This window comes from Ascaphus truei, chromosome 3 (assembly GCF_040206685.1).
Source record: "Ascaphus truei isolate aAscTru1 chromosome 3, aAscTru1.hap1, whole genome shotgun sequence".
Lineage (NCBI taxonomy): Eukaryota > Metazoa > Chordata > Amphibia > Anura > Ascaphidae > Ascaphus > Ascaphus truei.
The window spans coordinates 2,955,535-2,981,569 of record NC_134485.1 but is presented as its reverse complement, the minus strand read 5'-3'; the positions used below and the strand labels follow the sequence as shown (position 1 = coordinate 2,981,569).

Sequence of the window (26,035 nt, the reverse complement as noted above, 5' to 3'; positions counted from 1 at the left end):
GTGGAATCCATACGTCAGAACATCCCCTCTGTTTCTTCTTCCCATCCTACACCTCTTCCTAACTCTCCTCCTGCCTTCCTTGACTCTTTTTCCACTGTCTCAGAGGAGGATGTGTCGCTGTTGATCGCCACTTCTCCCTCTACCACTTGCCCTCTTGACCCCATTCCCTCCCATCTCCTAAAACCTCTTGCTCCTACTATAATCCCTACGCTCACACACATTTTTAACTCCTCCCTCTGCTCTGGAACCTTTCCATCCTCCTTCAAACATGCAACAGTCATACCATTACTCAAAAACAGCAAGCTTGACCCTACCTGTCTTTCTAACTATCGACCTGTCTCCCTCCTGCCTTTTGCCTCTAAACTCCTTGAACGTCTTGTATTCTCTCGCTTGCTCCATTTTCTCAACACCTATTCTCTCCTAGACCCTCTACAATCTGGCTTCCACACTGCTCACTCCACGGAAACAGCCCTCACTAAAATAACTGACGACCTCCATGCTGCCAAAGACAGAGGTCATTACACTCTGCTCATATTACTCGACCTCTCTACAGCATTTGACACCGTGGACCACCCTCTTCTCCTTCACATTCTCCATACTCTTGGCATTCGGAACAAAGCTCTATTCTGGATCTCATCCTACCTCTCCCATCGTACTTTCAGTGTCTCTTCTGCTAACACCTCCTCCTCTATTGATCTCTCTGTGGGGGTACCCCAGGGCTCTGTCCTAGGACCTCTTCTCTTTTCTCTGTACACACTCTTTCTAGGTGACCTAATAACATCTTTTGGGTTTAAATATCACCTCTATGCTGACGACACACAAATATACTTTTCAACACCTGACCTTACACCTGCTATACAGACCAAAGTTTCTGAATGTCTCTCTGCTATATCATCCTGGATGGCCCACCGTCGCCTTAAACTCAACATGGCTAAAACAGAGCTCCTCATACTTCCTCCCAAACCTGGCCCTACTACCTCCTTCCACATTACTGTTGGAACTACGATCATCCACCCAGTAGCCCAAGCACGCTGCCTAGAGGTCACACTCGACTCCTCTCTCACATTCGCTCTTCACATTCAAAACATTTCTAAAACTTGTCGCTTTTTCCTCCGCAATATAACAAAGATACGCCCTTTCCTCTGTTGCTCGACTGCTAAAACTCTGACTCAGGCCCTCATTCTCTCCCCTCTTGATTACTGTAACCTCCTGCTGTCCGGCCTTCCTGCCTCTCACCTGTCTCCCCTACAATCTATCCTAAATGCTGCTGCCAGAATCACTCTACTCTTTCCTAGATCTGTCTCAGCATCTCCCCTCCTGAAATCCCTCTCCTGGCTTCCAATCAAATCCCGCATCTCACACTCCATTCTTCTCCTCACTTTTAAAGCTTTACACTCTTCTGCCCCTCCTTACATTTCAGCCCTAATTTCTCGCTATGCACCATCCCGACTCTTGCGTTCTGCTCAAGGATGTCTTCTTTCTACCCCCTTTTTATCTAAAGCCCTCTCCCGCCTTAAACCTTTTTCACTGACTGCCCCACACCTCTGGAATGCCCTTCCCCTCAGTACCCGACTAGCACCCTCTCTATCCACCTTTAAGACCCACCTTAAGACACATTTGCTTAAAGAAGCATATGAATAGCACTATGGATATTCTGAACACATGATACATAAAGCTTGGCCCCCTGCAGACGCACTTACCAGAACTCCCTCCTCCTGTCTCTGTACGTTCTCCCTACCTACCAATTAGATTGTAAGCTCCTCGGGGCAGGGACTCCTCTTCCTTAATGTTATGTTTGTCTAAAGCACTTATTCCCATGATCTGTTATTTATATTATCTGATATTTATTCGATTACCACATGTATTACTACTGTGAAGCGCTATGTACATTAATGGCGCTATATAAATAAAGACATACAATACAATACAGGCACAGCATACAGTACAGGCACAGCATACAGTATACATGTAACCCTGTTTCCCCACCCAATCTCACATATGGCCTATCTTGGGGAAAGCTGGTAGTGTGGTGCAAACCTGCTGGTACCAGGAGTTCCCTGGGTCCCCTGCATGGTGTTATAGGGGATGACAGGACAGGCTTCTGGGGTCTTTCCTCCCCGATAGATTTCAGTCTCAGGCCAGGAGAATGTAGAAACAGTTGATCTTTATTCAGTCTCTCTCTGAGTACAGCAGTGCGCAGCTTACACTGAATCCCTTCTTATCACTCAGGTCTTCACCCTCAGGATGTCCATGGACCTCACTCCCAGCCACTGGCCACCTTATTCCCTAAAGGAATGAGGAAAGGGTTTCCCTCCGCTCCCCTAAGGGAGGGCCTCAAACTGTCAGAGCCCTGACAGCTTGGTTAGGGTAAACCGGTCTCTCTCAATGGTAGAGACAACTGAGTAAATTGAGATGAGCAGCTCCTTAAGTCAGTTCCAGTAAGAACCAGCCCCCTGTCCCTGATTGGACAGCAGGCCTGATTGCATTACCTTCTCTGACTCACTGAGCTGCAAGGTGTGGGGAAAACCCATGATTAATCCTGGCCAACCTGCCCTTACAAGGAATTGCTGCCAGGAGGAGGACAGAATAATAGCCCAAAACCTATCAGGGCTACACACACAGCATACAGTACTCCCAGCATATATTACACACATACAATACACACAGCATACAGTACTCCCAGCATATATTACACACATACAATACACACAGCATACAGTACTCCCAGCATATATTACACACATACAATACACACAGCATACAGTACTCCCAGCATATATTACACACATACAATACACACAGCATACAGTACTCCCAGCATATATTACACACATACAATACACACAGCATACAGTACTCCCAGCATATATTACACACATACAATACACACAGCATACAGTACTCCCAGCATATATTACACACATACACACAGCATACAGTACTCCCAGCATATATTACACACATACAATACACACAGCATACAGTACTCCCAGCATATATTACACACATACACACAGCATACAGTACTCCCAGCATATATTACACACATACAATACACACAGCATACAGTACTCCCAGCATATATTACACACATACAATACACACAGCATAGAGTACTCCCAGCATATATTACACACATACAATACACACAGCATACAGTACTCCCAGCATACATTACACACATACAATACACACAGCATACAGTACTCCCAGCATACATTACACACACACAATACACACAGCATACAGTACTCCCAGCATATATTACACACACACAATACACACAGCATACAGTACTCCCAGCATATATTACACACATACAATACACACAGCATACAGTACTCCCAGCATATATTACACACATACAATACACACAGCATACAGTACTCCCAGCATATATTACACACATACAATACACACAGCATACAGTACTCCCAGCATATATTACACACATACAATACACACAGCATACAGTACTCCCATCATATATTACACACATACAGCACACACAGCATACAGTACTCCCAGCATATATTACACACATACAATACACACAGCATGCAGTACTCCCAGCATATATTACACACATACAATACACACAGCATACAGTACTCCCAGCATATATTACACACATACCACACACACAGCATACAGTACTCCCAGCATATATTACACACAGCATAAAGTACTCCCAGCATATATTACACACATACAATACACACAGCATACAGTACTCCCAGCATATATTACACACAGCATACAGTACTCCCAGCATATATTACACACATACAATACACACAGCATACAGTACTACCAGCATATATTACACACATACAATACACCCAGCATATAGTACTTCCAGCATATATTACACACACACAATACACCCAGCATACAGTACACACACAGTACACCCAGCATATATTACACACAGCATGCAGTACACACAGTACACCCAGCATATATTACACACATACAATACACACAGCATACAATACACACAATACACACAGCATACAATACACACACATACAATACACACAATACACCCAGCATATATTACACACATACAGTACACACAATACACCCAGCATATATTACACACAGCATACAGTACACACACACACAGCATACAGTACACACAGTACACCCAGCATATATTACACACATACAGTACACACAGCATACAGTACACACAGCATACAGTACACACAGCATACAGTACACACACAGCATACAGTACACACAGTACACTCAGCATATATTACACACATACAGTACACACAGCATACAGTACACACAGCACACTCAGCATATATTACACGCATACAATACACACACAGCATACAGCGCATACAGTACACAGTGTACCCCCAGTGTATATTACACACATACAATGCATACAGTACACATAGAGTACACACATAGCATACAGTATACACACAGCATACCGTACACATACATTACACACAACTAACAATACACACAGCATACATTACACACACATAGCATACAATACACATACAGCACACACACACACAGCATACAGTACATACATACAGTACACACACAGCATACAGAATACACACATACAGTACACACACAGCATAAAATACACACACAGCATAAAATACACACATACAGTACACACAGAGCATACAATACACACACACAGCATACAGTACACACACATTGCACACACAGCATACAGTACACACAGAGCATACAATACACACACAGCATACAGTATATACACAGCATACCGTACACATACATTACACACATCTAACAATACACACACAGCATACATTACACACATACAGTACACACACAGCATACAATACACACAACACACACACACACACACACACACCAACCATACAGTACACACACAGCATACAGTACATACATTCAGAATACACACATACAGTACACACACAGCATAAAATACACACATACAGTACACACAGAGCATACAATACACACAGCATACAGTACACACACATTGCACACACAGCATACAGTACACACAGATCATACAATACACACACAGCATACAGTACACACACACACACACACACATAGCATACAGTACACACACACACACACACACACACACATAGCATACAGTACACACAGAGCATACAGTACACACAGAGCATACAATACACACACAGCATACAGCACACACACACACACACACACACACACACACACACACACACACACACACACACACACACATAGATTAGACACACAGCATAAAGTACATACATAAAGTATACACACATACACATACAGTACACACAGAGCATACAATACACACACAGCATACAGTACACACGCACACGCACACACGCACACACCATACAGTACATACATACAGTATACACATACAAACAGTATACACACACATACAGTACACACCCACACACACATAGATTACACATACAGTACATACATACAGTATACACACACATACAGTACACACAGAGCATACAATACACACGCACACACACACACACACACACACACACACACACACACACACACACACACACATCATACAGTACACATGTTCTCCCCCATCTCTCCTCACCCCCCCCCCCCTGTTGGGAGGATGGCCCCTCCCTGCTTCCTGCAGCAAAGCATTACTGGGAGCTGGGACTGCCACACAGCTACACAGAGACACACATAGACAACTACACACAGAGACAGCTACACAGAGACACACATAGACAACTACACACAGAGACAGCTACACAGAGACACACACAGACAACTACACACAGAGACAGCTACACAGAGACACACATAGACAACTACACACAGAGAGACAGCTATACACAGAGACACACATAGACAACTACACACAGAGAGACAGCTATACACAGTCTGCACACAGAGAGAGAGAGAGAGACAGACAGCTACACACAGTCTGCACAGAGACACACACACAGTCTGCATAGAGAGAGAGGTACACACAGAGAGTCTGCACATAGAGACAACAAGAGAGAGACAGACCGAGACTCAGATACAGTCTGGAGAGAGAGAGGACAGCTAAAGACAGAGACAGTGAGAGATACAAACTCAGACAGTCTGGACAATGAGAGAGCTGCAGATTTTTATTCTGTATAGAAGCGTGTGTGGGCAGAATAAAGAGACAGCTGCAAACAGAGGCAGTATGCAAATGAGAGAGATGACAACACAAAGACTGCAAACTGGAAACAGAGCGAGATAGTAAAAAAGAGCGAGAGAGTTTAGTCAGTTTGTGAGATGACTACAGAGAGAACCGGGCAAATAGACCGTCAACAGTGAGAGAGTGAGGTAAAGAGGGTTGGTCTGGGAAGTGACCGTAATCTGCTCCGTATAACCAGCCATGCTGCAGGTGAGTGCCTGGGGGCACGAGACCACTGTCCTGGGGACACGAGACCCCTGTCCTGGGGGCACGAGACCTCTGTCCTGGGGGCACGAGACCACTGTCCTAGGGACACGAGACCTCTGCCCTGGGGACACGAGACCCCTGTCCTGGGGACACGAGACCTCTGTCCTGGGGACACGAGACCCCTGTCCTGGGGACACGAGACCCCTGTCCTGGGGACACGAGACCTCTGCCCTGGGGACACGAGACCCCTGCCCTGGGGACACGAGACCCCTGCCCTGGGGACACGAGACCCCTGTCCTGGGGACACGAGACCCCTGCCCTGGGGACACGAGACCCCTGTCCTGGGGACACGAGACCTCTGCCCTGGGGACACGAGACCCCTGCCCTGGGGACACGAGACCCCTGTCCTGGGGACACGAGACCCCTGTCCTGGGGGCACGAGACCCCTGTCCTGGGGACACGAGACCCCTGTCCTGGGGGCACGAGACCCCTGTCCTGGGGACACGAGGCCCCTGTCCTGGGGACACGAGACCCCTGTCCTGGGGACACGAGGCCCCTGTCCTGGGGACACGAGACCTCTGTCCTGGGGACACGAGACCCCTGTCCTGGGGACACGAGTCCTCTGCCCTGGGGACACGAGACCCCTGTCCTGGGGACACGAGACCCCTGTCCTGGGGACACGAGACCCCTGTCCTGGGGACACGAGACCCCTGTCCTGGGGACACGAGACCCCTGTCCTGGGGACACGAGACCCCTGTCCTGGGGACACGAGACCCCTGTCCTGGGGACACGAGACCCCTGTCCTGGGGACACGAGACCTCTGCCCTGGGGACACGAGACCTCTGTCCTGGGGACACGAGACCTCTGCCCTGGGGACACGAGACCCCTGTCCTGGGGACACGAGACCCCTGTCCTGGGGACACGAGACCCCTGCCCTGGGGACACGAGACCTCTGCCCTGGGGACACGAGACCCCTGTCCTGGGGACACGAGACCCCTGTCCTGGGGACACGAGACCTCTGTCCTGGGGACACGAGACCTCTGCCCTGGGGACACGAGACCTCTGCCCTGGGGACACGAGACCTCTGTCCTGGGGACACGAGACCTCTGTCCTGGGGACACGAGACCTCTGTCCTGGGGACACGAGACCTCTGCCCTGGGGACACGAGACCTCTGCCCTGGGGACACGAGACCTCTGTCCTGGGGACACGAGACCCCTGTCCTGGGGACACGAGACCCCTGTCCTGGGGACACGAGACCCCTGTCCTGGGGACACGAGACCTCTGCCCTGGGGACACGAGACCCCTGTCCTGGGGACACGAGACCTCTGCCCTGGGGACACGAGACCTCTGCCCTGGGGACACGAGACCTCTGTCCTGGGGACACGAGACCCCTGTCCTGGAGACACGAGACCTCTGCCCTGGGGATACGAGACCTCTGTCCTGGGGACACGAGACCCCTGTCCTGGGGACACGAGACCTCTGTCCTGGGGACACGAGACCTCTGCCCTGGGGACACGAGACCTCTGTCCTGGGGACACGAGACCTCTGCCCTGGGGACACGAGACCTCTGCCCTGGGGACACGAGGCCCCTGTCCTGGGGACACGAGACCCCTGTCCTGGGGATACGAGACCCCTGTCCTGGGGACACGAGACCCCTGTCCTGGGGACACGAGACCTCTGCCCTGGGGACACGAGACCCCTGTCCTGGGGACACGAGACCTCTGTCCTGGGGACACGAGACCTCTGCCCTGGGGATACGAGACCTCTGTCCTGGGGACACGAGACCCCTGTCCTGGGGACACGAGACCCCTGTCCTGGGGACACGAGACCCCTGTCCTGGAGACACGAGACCTCTGCCCTGGGGACACGAGACCCCTGTCCTGGGGACACGAGACCCCTGCCCTGGGGACACGAGACCCCTGCCCTGGGGACACGAGACCTCTGTCCTGGGGACACGAGACCTCTGTCCTGGGGACACGAGTCCTCTGTCCTGGGGACACGAGACCTCTGTCCTGGGGACACGAGACCTCTGTCCTGGAGACACGAGACCTCTGCCCTGGGGACACGAGACCCCTGTCCTGGGGACACGAGACCTCTGCCCTGGGGATACGAGACCTCTGTCCTGGAGACACGAGACCTCTGTCCTGGAGACACGAGACCTCTGCCCTGGGGACACGAGACCCCTGTCCTGGAGACACGAGACCTCTGCCCTGGGGACACGAGACCCCTGTCCTGGGGACACGAGACCTCTGCCCTGGGGACACGAGACCTCTGCCCTGGGGACACGAGACCTCTGTCCTGGGGACACGAGACCTCTGTCCTGGAGACACGAGACCTCTGTCCTGGAGACACGAGACCTCTGCCCTGGGGACACGAGACCTCTGCCCTGGGGACACGAGACCCCTGTCCTGGGGACACGAGACCTCTGTCCTGGAGACACGAGACCTCTGTCCTGGAGACACGAGACCTCTGCCCTGGGGACACGAGACCTCTGCCCTGGGGACACGAGACCCCTGCCCTGGGGACACGAGACCCCTGTCCTGGGGACACGAGACCTCTGTCCTGGGGACACGAGTCCTCTGTCCTGGGGACACGAGACCTCTGCCCTGGGGACACGAGACCTCTGCCCTGGGGACACGAGACCTCTGCCCTGGGGATACGAGACCTCTGTCCTGGGGACACGAGACCCCTGTCCTGGGGACACGAGACCCCTGTCCTGGGGACACGAGACCCCTGTCCTGGGGACATCAGCCGCAGCGAGTAGTGATGTACTGGGTACTACCCGGTACCCGGCGTTACCCGGCCGCTTTTCAGCTACCCGGAAATTACCTGGACCCAGTAGCTGGAAAGTGGACCCGGCGCCGGGTATCCGGGTAATGTCAGGGTAGTTGAAAAGCATCTGTTACCTGCTGGAAGCCCGCGCGGACATCGGAACAGGTGAGCAGGGGGGCGGGGGCGGTGGGGCGGCATCGGCGGTCAGTGTGGGGCCCGCGCGGGAGCTGGGACCATGTGACCGGAGCAGGAGAAGAAGCTTTCCTATTGGACCGCCGCGGGCTTCCTCCACCCCAGGTACGTTTCCTCCACCCCCAGGTAAGTGAAAAACCGGGTAGCCGGATACCCGGCCGGGTACAAGGTGCCAAATCCTCCGGGTAACCGTTACCCGGTTTAAAAAAATGTAGGACCCGGTCCAACACTAGCAGCGAGCATTAGGAGGAACGCGTGTGCAAACACAAGCATAAAGCAGCTTGGTGCTCCTTTGGTGACAGGGCACGTGACCGCCGGGGCTAGCCCCCCCCCCCCCACCTTTGTCCCTGCGGCCTGGACGTGCTCTGCCGCCTCTATAATGTCCTGGGGGTGGGGAGCCGGGGATTCAGATCCTGAGCAGGGGTGGGATATCCGGTCCGCAGGAAGGATTCCGACCCACCCGTCCCTTCGTTATGTGTGAGACAGTTACGGATACACTGTTATATTGTTATATTGTTATGTGTGAGACAATTACGGTTACACTGTTACACTGTTACACTGTTATATTGTTATGTGTGTGACAACTACGGTTACACTGTTACACTGTTACACTGTTATATTGTTATGTGTGAGACAATTACGGTTACACTGTTACACTGTTACACTGTTATATTGTTATGTGTGAGACAGTTACGGATACACTGTTACACTGTTACACTGTTACACTGTTATATTGTTATGTGTGAGACAGTTACGGATACACTGTTACACTGTTACACTGTTATATTGTTATGTGTGAAACAGTTACGGTTACACTGTTATATTGTTATGTGTGAGACAGTTACGGATACACTGTTACACTGTTATATTGTTATGTGTGAGACAGTTACGGATACACTGTTATATTGTTATGTGTGAGACAGTTACGGTTACACTGTTATATTGTTATGTGTGAGACAGTTACGGATACACTGTTACACTGTTATATTGTTATGTGTGAGACAGTTACTGTTACACTGTTACACTGTTATATTGTTATGTGTGAGACAGTTAAGGATACACTGTTATATTGTTATGTGTGAGACAGTTACGGTTACACTGTTATATTGTTATGTGTGAGACAGTTACGGATACACTGTTACACTGTTATATTGTTATGTGTGAGACAGTTACTGTTACACTGTTACACTGTTATATTGTTATGTGTGAGACAGTTACGGATACACTGTTATATTGTTATGTGTGAGACAGTTACGGATACACTGTTACACTGTTATATTGTTATGTGTGAGACAGTTACGGATACACTGTTACACTGTTACACTGTTACACTGTTACACTGTTACACTGTTACACTGTTACACTGTTACACTGTTACACTGTTACACTGTTATATTGTTATGTGTGAGACAGTTACGGATACACTGTTATACTGTTATATTGTTATGTGTGAGACAGTTACGGATACACTGTTACACTGTTACACTGTTACACTGTTACACTGTTACACTGTTATATTGTTATGTGTGAGACAGTTACGGATACACTGTTATACTGTTATATTGTTATGTGTGAGACAGTTACGGTTACACTGTTACACTGTTACACTGTTACACTGTTACACTGTTACACTGTTACACTGTTATATTGTTATGTGTGAGGCAGTTACGGATACACTGTTACACTGTTACACTGTTATATTGTTATGTGTGAGAGTTACGGATACACTGTTATACTGTTATGTGTGAGACAGTTACGGATACACTGTTACACTGTTATATTGTTATGTGTGAGACAGTTACGGATACACTGTTACACTGTTATATTGTTATGTGTGAGACAGTTACGGTTACACTGTTACACTGTTACACTGTTATATTGTTATGTGTGAGAGTTACGGATACACTGTTATACTGTTATATTGTTATGTGTGAGACAGTTACGGATACACTGTTACACTGTTATATTGCCATGTGTGATACAGTTACGGATACACTGTTACACTGTTATATTATGTGTGATACAGTTACGGATACACTGTTATATTGTTCTATTGTTATGTGTGAGACAGTTACGGATACACTGTTACACTGTTATATTGTTATATGTGAGACAGTTACGGATACACTGTTACACTGTTATATTGTTATGTGTGAGACAGTTACGGATACACTGTTACACTGTTATATTGTTATGTGTGAGACAGTTACGGTTACACTGTTATATTGTCATGTGTGATACAGTTACGGATACACTGTTACACTGTTATATTGTTATGTGTGAGACAGTTACGGATACACTGTTATATCGTTATGTGTGAGACAGTTACGGTTACACTGTTATATTGTCATGTGTGATACAGTTACGGATACACTGTTACACTGTTATATTGTTATATTGTTATGTGTGAGACAGTTACGGTTACACTGTTATATTGTCAAGTGTGATACAGTTACGGTTGTATGGTTACACTGTTATATTGTTATGTGTGAGACAGTTACGGTTACACTGTTATATTGTTATGTGTGAGACAGTTACGGATACACTGTTATATTGTTATGTGTGAGACAGTTACGGATACACTGTTATATTGTTATGTGTGAGACAGTTACAGATACACTGTTACACTGTTATATTGTTGTGTGAGACAGTTACGGTTACACTGTTATATTGTTATGTGTGAGACAGTTACGGTTATACTGTTATATTATGTGTGATACAGTTACGGTTACACTGTTATATTGTTATGTGTGAGACAGTTACGGATACACTGTTACACTGTTATATTGTTATGTGTGAGGCAGTTACGGATACACTGTTACACTGTTATATTGTTATGTGTGAGACAGTTACGGTTACACTGTTATATTGTCATGTGTGATACAGTTACGGATACACTGTTACACTGTTATATTGTTATGTGTGAGACAGTTACGGATACACTGTTATATCGTTATGTGTGAGACAGTTACGGTTACACTGTTATATTGTCATGTGTGATACAGTTACGGATACACTGTTACACTGTTATATTGTTATATTGTTATGTGTGAGACAGTTACGGTTACACTGTTATATTGTCATGTGTGATACAGTTACGGATACACTGTTACACTGTTATATTGTTATATTGTTATGTGTGAGACAGTTACGGTTACACTGTTATATTGTCATGTGTGATACAGTTACGGTTGTATGGTTACACTGTTATATTGTTATGTGTGAGACAGTTACGGATACACTGTTATATTGTTATGTGTGAGACAGTTACGGTTACACTGTTATATTGTCATGTGTGATACAGTTACGGATACACTGTTACACTGTTATATTGTTATATTGTTATGTGTGAGACAGTTACGGTTACACTGTTATATTGTCATGTGTGATACAGTTACGGATACACTGTTACACTGTTATATTGTTATGTGTGAGACAGTTACGGATACACTGTTACACTGTTATATTGTTATGTGTGAGACAGTTACGGATAAACTGTTACACTGTTATATTGTTATGTGTGAGACAGTTACGGTTACACTGTTATATTGTCATGTGTGATACAGTTACGGATACACTGTTACACTGTTATATTGTTATGTGTGAGACAGTTACGGATACACTGTTATATCGTTATGTGTGAGACAGTTACGGTTACACTGTTATATTGTCATGTGTGATACAGTTACGGATACACTGTTACACTGTTATATTGTTATATTGTTATGTGTGAGACAGTTACGGTTACACTGTTATATTGTCATGTGTGATACAGTTACGGTTGTATGGTTACACTGTTATATTGTTATGTGTGAGACAGTTACGGTTACACTGTTATATTGTTATGTGTGAGACAGTTACGGATACACTGTTATATTGTTATATTGTTATGTGTGAGACAGTTACGGATACACTGTTATATTGTTCTATTGTTATGTGTGAGACAGTTACGGATACACTGTTACACTGTTATATTATGTGTGAGACAGTTACGGATACACTGTTACACTGTTATATTGTTATGTGTGAGACAGTTACACTGTTATATTGTTATGTGTGAGACAGTTACGGATACACTGTTACACTGTTATATTGTTATGTGTGAGACAGTTACACTGTTATATTGTTATGTGTGAGACAGTTACGGATACACTGTTATATTGTTCTATTGTTATGTGTGAGACAGTTACGGATACACTGTTACACTGTTATATTGTTATGTGTGAGACAGTTACGGATACACTGTTACACTGTTATATTGTTATGTGTGAGACAATTACGGTTACACTGTTACACTGTTATATTGTTATGTGTGAGACAATTACGGTTACACTGTTACACTGTTACACTGTTATATTGTTATGTGTGAGGCAGTTACGGTTACACTGTTACACTGTTATATTGTTATGTGTGAGACAATTACGGTTACACTGTTACACTGTTATATTGTTATGTGTGAGACAATTACGGTTACACTGTTACACTGTTACACTGTTATAGTGTTATGTGTGAGGCAGTTACGGATACACTGTTACACTGTTATATTGTTATGTGTGAGACAGTTACGGATACACTGTTACACTGTTATATTGTTATGTGTGAGACAGTTACGGTTACACTGTTATATTGTCATGTGTGATACAGTTACGGATACACTGTTACACTGTTATATTGTTATGTGTGAGACCGTTACGGTTACACTGTTATATTGTCATGTCTGATACAGTTACGGATACACTGTTACACTGTTATATTGTTATGTGTGAGACAGTTATGGTTACACTGTTATATTGTCATGTGTGATACAGTTACGGATACACTGTTACACTGTTATATTGTTATGTGTGAGACAGTTACGGTTACACTGTTATATTATGTGTGATACAGTTACGGATACACTGTTATATTGTTATGTGTGAGACAGTTACGGATACACTGTTATATTGTTATATGTGAGACAGTTACGGATACACTATTACACTGTTATATTGTTATGTGTGAGACAGTTACGGTTATACTGTTATATTATGTGTGATACAGTTACGGATACACTGTCACACTGTCACACTGTCACACTGTCACACTGTTACACTGTTACACTGTTACACTGTTACACTGTTACACTGTTACACTGTTACATTGTTCTATTGTTATGTGTGAGACAGTTACGGATACACTGTTACACTGTTATATTGTTATGTGTGAGACAGTTACGGTTACACTGTTATATTGTTATGTGTGAGACAGTTACGGTTACACTGTTATATTGTTATGTGTGAGACAGTTACGGTTACACGGTTATATTGTTATGTGTGAGACAGTTACAGTTACACTGTTATATTGTTATGTGTGAGACAGTTACGGTTACACTGTTATATTGTTATGTGTGAGACAGTTACGGTTACACTGTTATATTGTTATGTGTGAGACAGTTACAGATACACTGTTATATTGTCATGTGTTATACAGTTACGGTTACACTGTTATATTGTCATGTGTGAGACAGTTACGGTTTCACTGTTATATTGTTATGTGTGAGACAGTTACGGTTACACTTTTATATTGTCATGTGTGAGACAGTTACGGTTACACTGTTATATTGTTATGTGTGAGACAGTTACGGTTACACTGTTATATTGTCATGTGTGATACAGTTACGGATACACTGTTATATTGTTATGTGTGAGACAGTTACGGTTACACTGTTATATTGTTATGTGTGAGACAGTTACGGTTACACTGTTATATTGTTATGTGTGAGACAGTTACGGATACACTGTTACACTGTTATATTGTTATGTGTGAGACAGTTACGGTTACACTTTTATATTGTCATGTGTGAGACAGTTACGGTTACACTGTTATATTGTTATGTGTGAGACAGTTACGGTTACACTGTTATATTGTCATGTGTGATACAGTTACGGATACACTGTTATATTGTTATGTGTGAGACAGTTACGGTTACACTGTTATATTGTTATGTGTGAGACAGTTACGGTTACACTGTTATATTGTTATGTGTGAGACAGTTACGGTTATACTGTTATATTATGTGTGATACAGTTACGGTTAGACTGTTATATTGTTATGTGTGAGACAGTTACGGTTACACTGTTATGTTGTTATGCGTGATACAGTTACTGTTACACTGTTATATTTTTATGTGTGATACAGTTACGGTTACACTGTTACACTGTTATATTGTTATGTGTGATACAGTTACGGTTACACTGTTACACTGTTACACTGTTATATTGTTCTATTGTTATGTGTGAGACAGTTACGGATACACTGTTACACTGTTTTATTGTTATGCGTGATACAGTTATGGTTGTACAGTTACACTGTTATATTGTTGTGTGATACAGTTATGTATCACACATAACAATATAACAGTGTAACCATACTGTACGACCGTAACTGTATCACACATAACAACATAACAGTGTAACCAGACAACCGTAACTGTCTCACACATAACAATGTAACAGTGTAACAGTGTATCCGTAACTGTATCACACATGACAATATAACAGTGTATCCGTAACTGTATCACACATGACAATATAACACTGTATCCGTAACTGTCTCACACATAACAATGTAACAGTGTATCCGTAACTGTATCACACATGACAATATAACAGTGTATCCGTATCTGTATCACACATGACAATATAACAGTGTATCCGTAACTGTATCACACATGACAATATAACAGTGTAACCGTAACTGTCTCACACATAACAATATAACAGTGTAACAGTGTATCCGTAACTGTCTCACACATAACAATATAACAGTGTAACAGTGTATCCGTAACTGTCTCACACATAACAATATAACAGTGTAACCGTAACTGTCTCACACATAACAATATAACAGTGTAACCGTAACTGTCTCACACATAACAATATAACAGTGTAACCGTAACTGTCTCACACATAACAATATAACAGTGTAACAGTGTATCCGTAACTGTCTCACACATAACAATATAACAGTGTAACCGTAACTGTCTCACACATAACAATATAACAGTGTAACCGTAACTGTCTCACACATAACAATATAACAGTGTAACCGTAACTGTCTCACACATAACAATATAACAGTGTAACAGTGTATCCGTAACTGTCTCACACATAACAATATAACAGTGTAACAGTGTATCCGTAACTGTCTCACACATAACAATATAACAATATAACAGTGTAACAGTGTATCCGTAACTGTCTCACACATAACAATATAATCCGTCGTTGGGCGTCGGTCGCTCGGATATTAAAGAATCCGCCGTTGGGCGTCGGCCGGACGGATATTAAAGTATCCGCCGTTTGGCGTCGGTCGCTCGGATATTAAAGAATCCGCCGTTGGGCGTCGGCCGGACGGATATTAAAGTATCCGCCGTTTGGCGTCGGTCGCTCGGATATTAAAGAATCCGCCGTTTGGCGTCGGTCGCTCGGATATTAAAGACTCCGTCGTTGGGCGTCGGCTGCTCGGATATTAATGAATCCGCCGTTGGGCGTCGGTCGCTCGGATATTAAAGAATCCGTCGTTGGGCGTCGGCCGCTCGGATATTAAAGAATCCGTCGTTGGGCGTCGGTCGCTCGGATATTAAAGAATCCGCCGTTGGGCGTCGGCTGCTCGGATATTAATGAATCCGCCGTTGGGCGTCAGTCGCTCGGATATTAAAGAATCCGCCGTTTGGCGTCGGTCGCTCGGATATTAAAGACTCCGTCGTTGGGTGTCGGTCGCTCGGATATTAAAGAATCCGCCGTTGGGCGTCGGCTGCTCGGATATTAAAGAATCCGCCGTTGGGTTTCGGTCGCACGGATATTAAAGAATCTGTCGTTGGGTGTCGGTCGCTCGGATATTAAAGAATCCGCCGTTTGGCGTCGGTCGCTCGGATATTAAAGAATCCGCCATTGGGCGTCGGTCGCACGGATATTAAAGAATCTGTCGTTGGGCGTCGGCTGCTCGGATATTAATGAATCCGCCATTGGGCGTCGGTCGCACGGATATTAAAGAATCCGTCGTTGGGCGTCGGCCGCTCGGATATTAAAGAATCCGCCGTTGGGCGTCAGTCGCTCGGATATTAAAGAATCCGCCGTTGGGCGTCGGTCGCACGGATATTAAAGACTCCGCCGTTGGGCGTCGGCCGCACGGATATTAAAGAATCCGCCGTTGGGCGTCGGCTGCTCGGATATTAAAGAATCCGCCGTTGGGCGTCGGTCGCTCGGATATTAAAGAATCCGCCGTTGGGCGTCGGTCGCTCGGATATTAAAGAATCCGCCGTTGGGCGTCGGCCGCTCGGATATTAAAGAATCCGTCGTTGGGCGTCGGCTGCTCGGATATTAAAGAATCCGCCGTTGGGTGTCGGTCGCTCGGATATTAAAGACTCCGCCGTTGGGCGTCGGTCGCTCGGATATTAAAGAATCCGCCGTTGGGCGTCGGTCGCTCGGATATTAATGAATCCGCCGTTGGGCGTCGGCCGCTCGGATATTAAAGAATCCGCCGTTGGGCGTCGGTCGCACGGATATTAAAGACTCCGTCGTTGGACGTCGGCCGCACAGATATTAAAGACTCCGTCGTTGGGCGTCGGCCGCTCAGATATTAATGAATCCGTCGTTGGGCGTCGGTCGCTCGGATATTAATGAATCCGTCGTTGGGCGTCGGTCGCTCGGATATTAATGAATCCGTCGTTGGGCGTCGGTCGCTCGGATATTAAAGAATCCGCCGTTGGGCGTCGGCCGCACGGATATTAAAGAATCCGCCGTTGGGCGTCGGTCGCTCGGATATTAAAGACTCCGCCGTTGGGCGTCGGTCGCTCGGATATTAAAGAATCCGTCGTTGGGCGTCGGTCGCTCGGATATTAAAGACTCCGCCGTTGGGTGTCGGTCGCTCGGATATTAAAGACTCCGCCGTTGGGTGTCGGTCGCTCGGATATTAAAGACTCCGCCGTTGGGCGTCGGTCGCTCGGATATTAAAGAATCCGTCGTTGGGTGTCGGTCGCTCGGATATTAAAGAATCCGTCGTTGGGTGTCGGTCGCTCGGATATTAAAGAATCCGTCGTTGGGTGTCGGTCGCTCGGATATTAAAGACTCCGCCGTTGGGTGTCGGTCGCTCGGATATTAAAGAATCCGTCGTTGGGTGTCGGTCGCTCGGATATTAATGAATCCGTCGTTGGGCGTCGGTCGCTCGGATATTAAAGACTCCGTCGTTGGGCGTCGGTCGCTCGGATATTAAAGAATCCGTCGTTGGGTGTCGGTCGCTCGGATATTAAAGAATCCGTCGTTGGGTGTCGGTCGCTCGGATATTAAAGAATCCGTCGTTGGGTGTCGGTCGCTCGGATATTAAAGACTCCGCCGTTTGGCGTCGGTCGCTCGGATATTAAAGACTCCGAGGTTGGGTGTCGGTCGCTCGGATATTAAAGACTCCGCCGTTGGGCGTCGGTCGCTCGGATATTAAAGACTCCGCCGTTGGGTGTCGGTCGCTCGGATATTAAAGACTCCGTCGTTTGGCGTCGGTCGCTCGGATATTAAAGAATCCGTCGTTGGGTGTCGGTCGCTCGGATATTAAAGAATCTGTCGTTGGGCGTCGGTCGCTCGGATATTAAAGAATCCGTCGTTGGGTGTCGGTCGCTCGGATATTAAAGAATCCGTCGTTGGGTGTCGGTCGCACGGATATTAAAGAATCCGTCGTTGGGTTTCGGTCGCTCGGATATTAAAGAATCCGCCGTTGGGTTTCGGTCGCTCGGATATTAAAGACTCCGTCGTTGGGCGTCAGTCGCACGGATATTAAAGAATCCGCCGTTGGGTGTCGGTCGCTCGGATATTAAAGACTCCGTCGTTGGGCGTCAGTCGCACGGATATTAAAGAATCCGCCGTTGGGTTTCGGTCGCTCGGATATTAAAGACTCCGTCGTTGGGCGTCAGTCGCACGGATATTAAAGAATCCGCCGTTGGGTTTCGGTCGCTCGGATATTAAAGACTCCGTCGTTGGGCGTCAGTCGCACGGATATTAAAGAATCCGCCGTTGGGTGTCGGTCGCTCGGATATTAAAGAATCTGTAGACGGATTCAACTTCAATCCAATCCGCAGCACATCTTTACACTGATAATAAAGTATAATAATAATTCTGTGTAACGAATTCGGATTTTGTTTGCAGGATTTTAAGTAATACAGTAGGAAGAAAAACTCAATCGAATCTGCTATTTTGAGACAGTTCCGCGGGTTGGAATTTCCATTGAATATTTCACCCTTCTTACTCCCGAGTTTTGGGGCGATACGGTATTTTAGCGCTCTTGGAATTGGATATTGTGTTTGTGTTTCAGGCTCCGGTGATGTTTGATGATGTCGCTGTCTGCTTCTCGGAGGAGGAGTGGAAGGGGTTAGAGGAACAGCAGAAGGATCTTTACAGGGATGTGATGAGGGAGAATTACCGAACTTTGACTTCACTGGGTGAGAAATCATAGCACTTTTCCCTGAGATGAAGGCACAAAACATTCGTGCTGCACCTCGGTGCAACCTGTGACTGTGCAAGTAGGGACCACAGGCCTTAACCCAGCAGTACCCTAACTGTGACCCCTGAGGTCTGTCACTTCCAAACGCTGGTTGCTAGATAAAGATACAGTATTTGTAAAAAAAAATGAGATATGTTATATTTATATAAATATGTCAGTAAGGGGCATGTTAGTGGTCCAAAACACGAGCACAGGAGTGGAATAAATAGAGTATTTATTTAGTCCAACAAGCAAACATTTAGCCCGACGTTTCGGTCCCCAGGGGTGAGATTTTTCAGGGATCCCTGAAGAAGGTCCGGAGGCATCGGGATAAATGTTTGCTTGTTGGACGAAATAAATACTCTCTTTCTTCCATTCGTGTGCCGTGCTTGGGTTTTGGATCACTAATGTGACACTTACTAACTTAGCTACCCCATCTCTACACCGCGCGCCACATCTGCCTGTACAGGCTCTCTGCCTAGTGTGTATGGCCATCTTGCCTGGCTACTGTACATAAATAGATAGATGAACACAACTCAGTATAAGGTCATTGTGAGGACTAGGGGGTCTCGGCAGCCGCAGCGCATATCTCCCTTACCTCCTGCTGCTGCCATAAGACGTCCTCCTCGCCAGCGCCAGAACTTGAAGCGAGGCTTCATACGACACTCCAATTCGTCCACGGGAGCTGGGTTCTTTTTCGTTAAAAAGAAAGACGGTACTCTCAGACCGTGTATTGACTACCGGGGACTAAACCGCATTACGGTGAAGAACCGCTACCCACTCCCACTCATCTCCTAACTCTTCGACAGACTTCAAGGTGCTAACCTATTTTCCAAGCTCGATCTTCGCGATGCTTATAACCTCATTCGCATCCGGAAGGGCGACGAGTGGAAGACCTCCTTCAACACCCGTAGCGGCCACTACGAATATCTCGTGATGCCCTTCGGCTTATGCAACGCTCCAGCAGTCTTTCCGGACTTTATCAATGACATTTTTCGGGATGTCCTTAACCGTTTTGTAATTGTTTACCTGGACGAGATTCTCATTTTTTCTAAGAATCTACAGGACCATGTTATCCATACGAAGTTTGTGCTCTCCCACCTCCGAGAGAACCGCTTGTTTGCCAAGATGGAGAAGTGCCTCTTTCTACCACCTCCTTTCTTGGGTATATTATTTCCAACAAGGGATTGGCCATGGATCCTGAGAAATTGAAAGCCGTACTGGATTGGCCGCAACCCGATTCCCTCAAGTCTATTCAGCGGTTTCTTGGATTTTCCAATTATTATCGGAAATTTATTCACAACTTTTCCACCGTCATCGCCCCGATCACGGTGCTGACCCAAAAAGGGGCTGATCCTTCGTCTTGGTCACCTGACGCACTCATGGCTTTCAAGACATTGAAACAAGCATTCGTCTCAGCTCCCATCCTCCGACACCCGAATACCGATTTTCCTTTCACCCTAGAGGTAGATGCTTTGGACTGCGGGGCTGGTGCAGTCCTATCACAGAGATTTTCTCAGGATAAACTTCATCCTTGTGTTTTTGTCTCTAAGAAGTTCTCTCCAGCTGAGAGAAACTATGACGTGGGCAATAGGGAACTTTTGGCTGTCAAGTTGGCTCTTCAGGAATGGAGGCATCTACTGGAGGGGTCAAAAGAGCCGTTCATGATTCTCATGGACCACAAAAATTTGTTATACATCGAGAGTGCCCGCCGCTTGGGTCCCCCCAAGCCCGCTGGTCGTTATTTTTCTCCAGGTTTAATTTTATTTTGTCCTACATTCCCGGCACCAAGAACGTCAAAGCGGATGCCCTCTCTAGGCAATTTTCTTCTGAAGAGAGACCGGAGAAGACTACCGAGTCCATCCTTCCCAAGCAGAAGATCCTTGCGGTCGCTGCATTGAAAAACCTTGAAAGGATCATCAAATCTCAAAAACATCTGCCTAGTGACCTCGAGATACCGAAGGACACCTTATACGTAGAGCCCAGGTTTATTCCTGAGATTCTGGATTGGGGACATGCTTCCCGTTCGGCAGGACACCCAGGGTACAAAAAAAAACTTTGGATCTCATCCGTCGCAGCTTTTGGTGGCCCAATATGGCCAAATCCATCCTTGAATTCACTCGGGCTTGTCCGGTATGTGCATGCAATAAGATTCCTTGTCAGAGACCCCATGGTCTTCTTTTGCTTTTACCCATTCCGGATCGCCCCTGGTCCCACTTATCCATGGACTTTATTGTCGAATTGCCTAGGTCGAAGGGCATGAACACCATTCTAGTAATGGTGGATCGGTTTTCCAAGATGGCACATTTCGTTTTTCTCAAAGGATTACCCTCCTCACCCGCCCTTGCCGATATTTTCTCCAGAGAGATTTTCCGGATCCATGGCATTTCCACATCCATCGTATCGGACAGAGGCTCTCAATTTGTTTCCAGATTCTGGAGGACCTTCACCAGAAGACTGGGCATTTCTTCTTCCTTTTCGTCAGGATATCACCCTCAATCCAATGGGCAGACCGAGAGGGTCAATCAATCCCTCGAGAAGTACTTGAGGTGTTTCGTCTCTGACTCCCAGGACGACTGGTCGGAACTACTCCCCTGGGCTGAGTATGCCTTTAATTCCTCCAGGAATTAATCCACTCGGGAAACACCTTTCTTTATTAATTATGGTTTCCACCTTGCTCGCCTGCCTATTTCCAATATCTCCTCTGGAGTACCAGCCGTGGATGAACGCATCTCCCTCCTACAGGACTCTTGGACTAGAATTCAGTCGGCACTTCAAAAGGCCTCCCTGACTTCGAAAAACCAGGCTGACCGTCGTCGCCGACCTGCACCCAATTACAAGCCAGGGGATAGGGTTTGGTTGTCTTCCAAGAATATCCACCTCAAAACCCCTTCCCCTAAATTGGCACCTAGGTTTCTGGGCCCATTTCTTATCATGGAGCAGGTAAACCCAGTGGCCTTACCTCTTCAATTACCTCAAAGCATGAGAATTCCTAACGTTTTTCACACATCACTTCTCAAGCCATTCATCTCCAGTCCTCTCTTTCCAGACCACACTCTTAAACCAGACCCTGTGATTATACAGGACAACGAAGAGTACGAGGTCCAAACTATACTGAACTCCCGCCTCTTGAGAGGTAAAGCTCAATTCTTGGTCCATTGGAAGGGCTTTGGACCCGAAGAGAGGTCATGGGTACCTCTTAAAGACATTCATGCACCAGGGCTTCTCAAACGCTTCCGAAAGAAGTTTCCATCCAAACCATGGAAGGATCGTCCTGAGGCCGATCCTGAAGGGGGGGGGGGGTACTGTGAGGACTAAGGGGTCTCGGCAGCCGCAGCGCATATCTCCCTTACCTCTTGCTGCTGCCGTAAGACGTCCTCCTCGCCGGCGCCAGCCATCTTCCGTTGCCCTGGGGTGTCCCTGCCGTCTCCGGCGGCCCGCCTCTGCTCCGCAGTCTCTCCCTTCTCACGTGGCTGCCATTAGTCCCGGGCGCGCGCATGGATAGCGTGCGCTGGGTGAAGATAATTTTTTCACTGCACTAGCAGTGAAACCACGCCCCCAACTTACGTACAGGCTATTTCCCCAGACCAAACTTGCTCACCTGCCTGCCAATCAAGGGGACCTATCCAGGTCAGCTCCACGCACTCCTCCAGGCCTGCCCCGCTCCCGATTGGTCAGCCGCACTATTTATTGCCTGTCTTGCCTCTCTCTCATTGCTCGACATAGTCTCCACTACGGATGTCTACTCTGGCACTTTCTCCCTCTGTTTATTCAGGTCACGACCCGGCTTGGCGGATTGCACTCTCTGGCTCTGGACCCCCCCGGCTCTCAACTGATCTCGCTGCTTCCTACGCCCCTCGACCTCTGCTTGGACATCGACCTTCCAGAACTCTCCTCTCCCTGACCTTGGCTAACGGCAACGACTATGGCTCTTCTTTACCGGAACCGGCAAGTATTGCTACAGCTATTACCACCTGGCCCGGCAACGCCTAAAACACCACACTCCGGACACGCTCCTTTTGCTGCGGGTGCGTGCACATATATACGTCCCCACCTCAGTATAAGGGACGGGTCTGGTCTGCGGGCAGCACCGGCGTAACAGTCATCCAATTGGTTATCAATATTAATGTGGGCCACGATATGGAAAGGTTTGGGACCCCCCGCCGTAACTCTTTGACTGCTCATGCATGTTATGTGGATATGGGTTTCGCACAGTTTAATTAATAGAAGGTTCTTGGAACTGTAATTCCGGCATTGAAGCCCTTCTCTAGCTAGGTGCGGTTTCTGCTCCTGTGGGAGAGACCTTCTTGTCACTTATTTCTTGACGTGGTTTGTGGTACCCGAGAGGACGTCTCATAAAAGAGCAGGGGGCCGCAGTGAACATATTGTGACCCGCATCATTAACCCCGCTTCTCCTCTTCTCCCACCCGCAGGACTCTCTGCCGACAAACCGGAGATTGTAGTGAAGATTGAGAGCGGGGAGGATCCTTTTGTCCCCGCGTGCTGGGAATCTGCAGTTCTGCGCAAGAACCTATCCCAATGTGAGTGTGGGAAGCGGGCGGCCGGGGAAAGGGCTGTGGGGCAGCACTAAAGTATAAGCAATACTAAGAATAATCCTGTGATGGTGCTCAGAATGTGTACAACACTGTACGTTACAGAATTGCAGGTGAGAAGGAGCTGGCATTTGGGGCCATGTTTATAAAGCGGTGCTATGGCATAAGAAACCTTCCAGAGCCAGAAGGTGCCGTACAGCTCATGGAAGTGACTGGGCAGTAAGGCATCTTCCGGCTGCTGGGACAAAGACGCAGAATGTGATGCATCTCATTATAATCTGTGCACCATATAACTCCTCCCCAACTCCTCCTACTGACTCTCCCCAAGGTGCAAGCTGGGACAGAGACGCAGAATGTGATACATCTCATTATAATCTATGCACCATATAACTCCTCCCCAACTCCTCCTACTGACTCTCCCCAAGGTGCAAGCTGGGGCAGAGACGCAGAATGTGATACATCTCATTATAATCTATGCACCATATAACTCCTCCCCAACTCCTCCTACTGACTCTCCCCAAGGTGCAAGCTGGGGCAGAGACGCAGAATGTGATACATCTCATTATAATCTATGCACCATGTAACTCCCCCCAACTCCTCCTACTGACTCTCCCCAAGGTGCAAGCTGGGACAGAGACGCAGAATGTGATACATCTCATTATAATCTGTGCCCCATGTAACTCTTCCCAACTCCTCCTACTGACTCTCCCCAAGGTGCAAGGTGGGACAGAGACACAGAATGTGATACATCTCATTATAATCTGTGCACCATGTAACTCCCCCCATCTCCTCCTACTGACTCTCCCCAAGGTGCAAGCTGGGACAGAGACACAGAATGTGATACATCTCATTATAATCTGTGCACCATGTAACTCCTCCCCAACTCCTCCTACTGACTCTCCCCAAGGTGCAAGCTGGGACAGAGACACAGAATGTGATACATCTCATTATAATCTGTGCACCATGTAACTCCTCACCCAACTCCTCCTACTGATTCTCCCCAAAGTGCAAGCTGGGACAGAGACGCAGAATGTGATACATCTCATTATAATCTGTGCTCCATATAACTCCCCCCAACTCCTCCTACTGACTCTCCCCAAGGTGCATGCTGGGACAGAGACGCAGAATGTGATACATCTCATTATAATCTGTGCATCATGTAACTCCCCCCCAACTCCTCCTACTGACTCTCCCCAAGGTGCAAGCTGGGGCAGAGACGCAGAATGTGATACATCTCATTATAATCTGTGCCCCATGTAACTCCCCCCAACTCCTCCTACTGACTCTCCCCAAGGTGCAAGCTGGGGCAGAGACGCAGAATGTGATATATCTCATTATAATCTGTGCACCATGTAACTCCCCCCAACTCCTCCTACTGACGCTCCCCAAGGTGCAAGCTGGGACAGAGACGCAGAATGTAATACATCTCATTATAATCTGTGCACCATGTAACTCCCCCCCAACTCCTCCTACTGACACTCCCCAAGGTGCAAGCTGGGGCAGAGACGCAGAATGTGATACATCTCATTATAATCTGTGCCCCATGTAACTCACCCCAACTCCTCCTATTGACACTCCCCAAGGTGCAAGGTGAGACAGAGACGCAGAATGTGATACATCTCATTA

The 26,035-nt window shown here is 47.1% G+C and overlaps 1 protein-coding gene across 1 annotated transcript in view; it reads left to right on the top strand.

Annotated features, from left to right (window-relative positions):
• Positions 1 to 26,035, top strand: part of LOC142490599 (uncharacterized) — a 125,927-nt gene that overhangs the window by 80,414 nt on the left and 19,478 nt on the right. Inside the window, exons 10-12 of the mRNA XM_075593015.1 lie at positions 6,378 to 9,161; positions 19,606 to 19,815; positions 24,290 to 24,397. Of these exons, the coding sequence (XP_075449130.1) occupies positions 6,378 to 9,161; positions 19,606 to 19,815; positions 24,290 to 24,397 (3,102 nt within the window). The remainder of the gene's footprint in view (positions 1 to 6,377; positions 9,162 to 19,605; positions 19,816 to 24,289; positions 24,398 to 26,035) is intronic.